The sequence below is a fragment of the Mangifera indica genome, chromosome 10 (genome assembly GCF_011075055.1).
Source record: "Mangifera indica cultivar Alphonso chromosome 10, CATAS_Mindica_2.1, whole genome shotgun sequence".
In the NCBI taxonomy this organism is placed as follows: domain Eukaryota; kingdom Viridiplantae; phylum Streptophyta; class Magnoliopsida; order Sapindales; family Anacardiaceae; genus Mangifera; species Mangifera indica.
Genome location: NC_058146.1, coordinates 14,158,019 through 14,162,972, shown reverse-complemented (window position 1 = coordinate 14,162,972; position 4,954 = coordinate 14,158,019). Strand labels below are relative to the sequence as shown.

General features: G+C 31.6%; 1 protein-coding gene across 1 annotated transcript; it reads right to left on the bottom strand.

Moving 5' to 3' along the window:
- Positions 1-2,760: 2,760 nt before the first annotated feature.
- On the bottom strand, positions 2,761-4,436 carry LOC123227944 (berberine bridge enzyme-like 8). The gene has a single exon (XM_044653103.1). The coding sequence runs from the start codon at positions 4,426-4,428 to the stop codon at positions 2,833-2,835; it is 1,596 nt and encodes a 531-aa protein (XP_044509038.1). The 5' UTR covers positions 4,429-4,436; the 3' UTR covers positions 2,761-2,832.
- Between the last annotated feature and the right edge of the window lie 518 nt (positions 4,437-4,954).

The following is a 4,954-nucleotide window of genomic DNA, read 5'->3' as shown; positions in this document are numbered from 1 at the left end:
CTATGCATACTTATAATGAACACTAATTTAAGTATCAATAATAATGTATCATTGTGAATGGGTATTTATTAAACAACAAAATTATGGTACAAAAAGTGAGTATATAAATAATATGTTATTATATAATTAGGTGATTTTAAATTAAAAATAAAATAATATTTTATATAATAACATGTTATTTATATATTTATTTTATGTATTTAAAATATAAATATATAATATTACTCATTATAATATCGAATCAAATGATAATACATCAAAATTTAAAGAAATGCTTACAAGAAGGAGAAGAAGACGCAGAAATACTAACGGGAAATGAAAAATGAAAAAGAATAAATAAACAAATATTGTGGATTGGAAAAAATTATATATTTTAAATATTTTTTATTTTTTTTAGTTTGTGTTAATTAAATGCCAGTGCATGTGTAACTTATTATAATTATTATTCTATAATCTAACAATATTTCATCGGGCTTCAACATTTTGAAGTTAATATATTAATCTTTGAATCAAATACGTTGATGGTTTTAATATAAGTCAAATATGATAAAAACGTGCACAAAAGAACAATTTCAACTTTATGTGCAAACATGAATAGTCCACCACCTTTTGATAAGCACGGATTGCTATTTTCCAACTTTACATACAAACATGAAAAGTAGCCACTTTTTGAGATAATATTATATGTGGTGTTTTCAATGGGTTCATCTTGTTTGAAAGAGTAATATTATATATGTAAATTAATTATATAGCTATATTCATATATATACTATGTGATAGTATCTAATTTAATAATTTTATAGTAAAAAATAAAATAAATAATTATATTACTTAATTATAAAAAATCACCTCAATTTATATAAATAAGTTATAGATAATTTTTTTTTTATTTTAAATTATTATTGAGAAGTATATACAAATAAATTATACAATCATATTCATGCATACATTCTGTGGTAAAATCTAATTTAATAATTTTGAAATAAAAAAATCATATTACTTAATTATAAAATATTATTTTAATTTATATAAATAAATTATTGTTTCTCCGTATAATTTTATTTTATTTTAAAATTGTTATCAACAGAAAAATAAAGTCGGTTAATTATATATGTTGGTTTTTATTTGACCGAGAAATATAATATAATCTTAACCTGGATTTTGATTTGATTCTCATCTCATATTAGGGCACATGCATGAATAATATTCATGTGGTCAATTGTTCAATATTGAAAATGTCAATCTTTTCATTCCACCGAAAATAATAAGAAATCCATCAAATAGCTTCAACTTGCATCATGTATGACTATACGTGTGGGATGTAAATCACATATGGTAAAAATTTTATAAAAAATCAATGAAATTCATGTTCAATTTTCTATTGTTAGATTCTAATCTTCTTTAATCACAATAACACTAACACAATTAAATGAAATCACAATCTATTTTACAAATAAATCATAGAATCAAAAATCTTTAAATATATATCTCTAACATCTTGGTTATCAATACAAATACAAGTAAATCTTTGCATCCCTTAAACAATAGAAGATGAAAATGAACAATGTACTACCTTTTTATCCATTAATTGCATGACCTTTGAATCATATAAATAATATTGGCACTCCAAGACATATCTTATTTACATTAACTTTTGAAATATATAGTACATTCAAGAGCTATATACGGCTAGATGTGAAACAGTATAATATATGGTCAAAATTATAAGTTGTATCTAATACAGTATAATATAGAACAAAATATATGATGCCATATTTGTTTGCATGAATTGTGCAAATCACCCTCCCTCAAGCCTAACAGGTTTTACAAAAACTGTTAACTTGTCCATTAAGAGTTGAAATCTAGTTTTGGATATCGACTTAGTGAGAACATTTGCAATTGGTGGAGGAAAAATATCGCACCTTGAGGAGCCCTTGTTGGGCTTGATCTCTAGCAAACTGGAAGTCAATCTCTAAGTGCTTAGACCGTGAATGGAAAATAGGATTCAGGGTGAGATATGTAATCGATAAATTATCACACTAAATAATAGGGGCCGATGTAATAGAAAAACTAATTTCATGAAGGACAGATTTGAGCCATATAATTTCTGAGGCACATGTTGCAACTACCTCATACTCGACCTCTATTGAGGACCAAACAACTATCTGTTGTTTCTAACAACTCCATGAAATTAAATTAGAGTCGAAGTAAATTGCAAAGTCAGTGGTACTTTTTCTATCATCTAGATTGTTGCCCTAGTTGGCATCACAATAACCAACAAGATAAAATTGCTTAGTTTATGAAGAAGCAAGCAATGACCGATAATGTCATGTAAATAATGCAAGATCTGCTTAACACCTTGCCAGTGAGATTTATAAGGCTGATGCATGTATTACACCACTTGATTAATAGAGAAGGCAATTTCGAGTCTTATGATACACAAGTATTGCAAGCTATCAACCATCTACCACTACAATGTTGGATCATCAAAGGCTTCAGAATCTTTATGCACAAATTTGATGGTAGGCCACGAAGGAGTAGAAACAAATTTGGCAATGCTCATGTTGGCTTTATCAAGATGATCTTTAATGTATTTCTCTTGAGATAACAAGAGCCCGTGGTTTAGCCAACTAACCTCAACACCAAGAAAAAAACAACTTTACAACCATTAAAACATTACAATAATTTGGATACTCAATTAAATATTCATATGATCTATTATCATACGATTGAATAATAATATATAACTTAAATATATAATTGAATTCTTAAATCTTGAGTGCTCGTGATTTTATTGATATTCATATTATACCTGGAATAATTAATATTAAACTAGTGTGGAAGAACTGGAATGCTTTGTTCATTCCTGAAGAAGTTATCAGGATCAACCTTAGTTTTAATCTTCACCAAACGCTCGAAATTACCCTTGAAATACTTGATTCCATAAACTCTTCCTTCCAAGTAGCTCCCATTTCCATTGTGATTGATCCCCAAATCAATATCTCTGTAATTCAGAAACGCCTGCCTCGGATTCTTGGACACAAATGGAGTCATGTGATTATAAAGCTCTCGAATCAACCCCAAATAAAAGTTTTCCGCCTCAGTCCCCGATTCATTCCAGTTCGCTAAGTACTGAATCTTCCATAAGTTTCCAGCTCTATGAGGAAATGGCGTCGCCATCGCGGCAATCTCCTCCATTCGACCCCCGTAAGGATTGAATGTCAGCACTGGCGTCTCTAGTTCAATCATTTTCTTCCATATTCCTTCCAGGCCGTCTTTGGGAATCGGCTTCCTCACATAATCCGACTTTGACTTTCTCTTCTGGAAACTCACCGCCGGCTCACGATTTAGTAAAACATTTGTCGATGTTCCGGAGGGAAAACCTCCCCAGAAAACAACTGATTCAAGCCAGCTGGATTGGACGCAGTCAGACTGAGTTAACCCCAGTTGAGGAAAGCTCTTGTCCATGATTGAAAGAAGTTTCTCAGAGCCACCGAGATAAAAACCCCAGAAGTTCCCCCTCACAGTCTTATTAACCACGTCTAATGTGAGTCGGACGAAGAGCTCTTCAGGAAGTTTGTACGCGACATGTTGCCATTGATCCACAATCTCAGTTAGATTGTGATATTCTAAAGTTCTTCTAACCAGAAACGAAGTCACTGTTTCTGGAACTGGAACAAGATTGATTTTATAAGCAATAATGGCTCCGAAACTGGCTCCTCCTCCTCCTCTGATAGCCCAAAACAAATCTTCCCCCATCGATTTTCTATCCAGAAGCCTCCCACTAGCATCAACAAGCCTTGCATCGACGATATTATCGACAGTGAGCCCGTATTTTCTCATCATGGTGCCATATCCTCCGCCGCTTATGTGTCCACCAACACCCACTGTGGGACAAACCCCGGCCGGGAAGCCATGGGTTTTACTTTTCTCCGCAATTTTATAATAAACTTCTCCAAGAATCGCCCCCGCCTGAACCCAGGCAGTGTTGTTTTCAATGTCAACATCAACGGCGCGAAGATTAAACATGTCAAGGACGAAGAAAGGGACTTGGGAGACATAAGATAAGCCCTCGTAGTCATGGCCGCCGCTTCTGATTTTCATCTGCAGGCCATGTTTACGGCCACAGATAACCGCAACTTGGACGTGGGATTCATGCAATGCAGTGATGATAAGGAAAGGTTTGGGAGTTGAAGTTGAGTTGAAGCGGAGATTCCGGATGTAGGATTGCAATATGGAGGAAAAGGAGGTATTTCGTGGGGTGAAAATGGCGGGGGAGATTGGATGGGAAGGCTGAGAATGGTTGAAGAGACAATGGAGGAAGTTTTCGTGGACAGAATCAGAAGTTGCTCGCCATGAAAAAGATGAAAAGAGAATGAGAATTATCGAAAACAATGAAAGTTTCGGAGTATTTGTAAAATTTTTCATTGTTGATATTATGCATGTGCGTGGTATTCATGGGTTCTTGTCTTGTATATATAGGCTGCGTATGGTTCATATATAATACTTTTCTTTTGGTTTGACTGTGAATAAATCTTATTAGCACATTCACGTTATATATTAAATAATTAATAAATTAATTATAATTTTGATATTTATTTATTAATTTTTTAAGAAAAAAATATATTTATTTTGAGTTAATAAAACAATTAATATTATATATTTTAGTATTCTTTTACTATACTCAATTATATATAGTAATTATTTATATTTGTTAATTTTCATTAAATATAACAGTAAATTATGCATTAATCTTTTAGTATGGTAATCTTTTATTTTTGTGAAAAAATATTACTTAAATCAAATACATCCTAGAGTTACGAGAAATAATGTGTTAGAATTGACAAAATTTGATGCAATCTATTAACCCCAATACGATACAATACAAAAATAATTAGATTAGGGTTATGATTTTTTTACATGAATAATAGTTCAAGTTAGGTTATGGCTGACC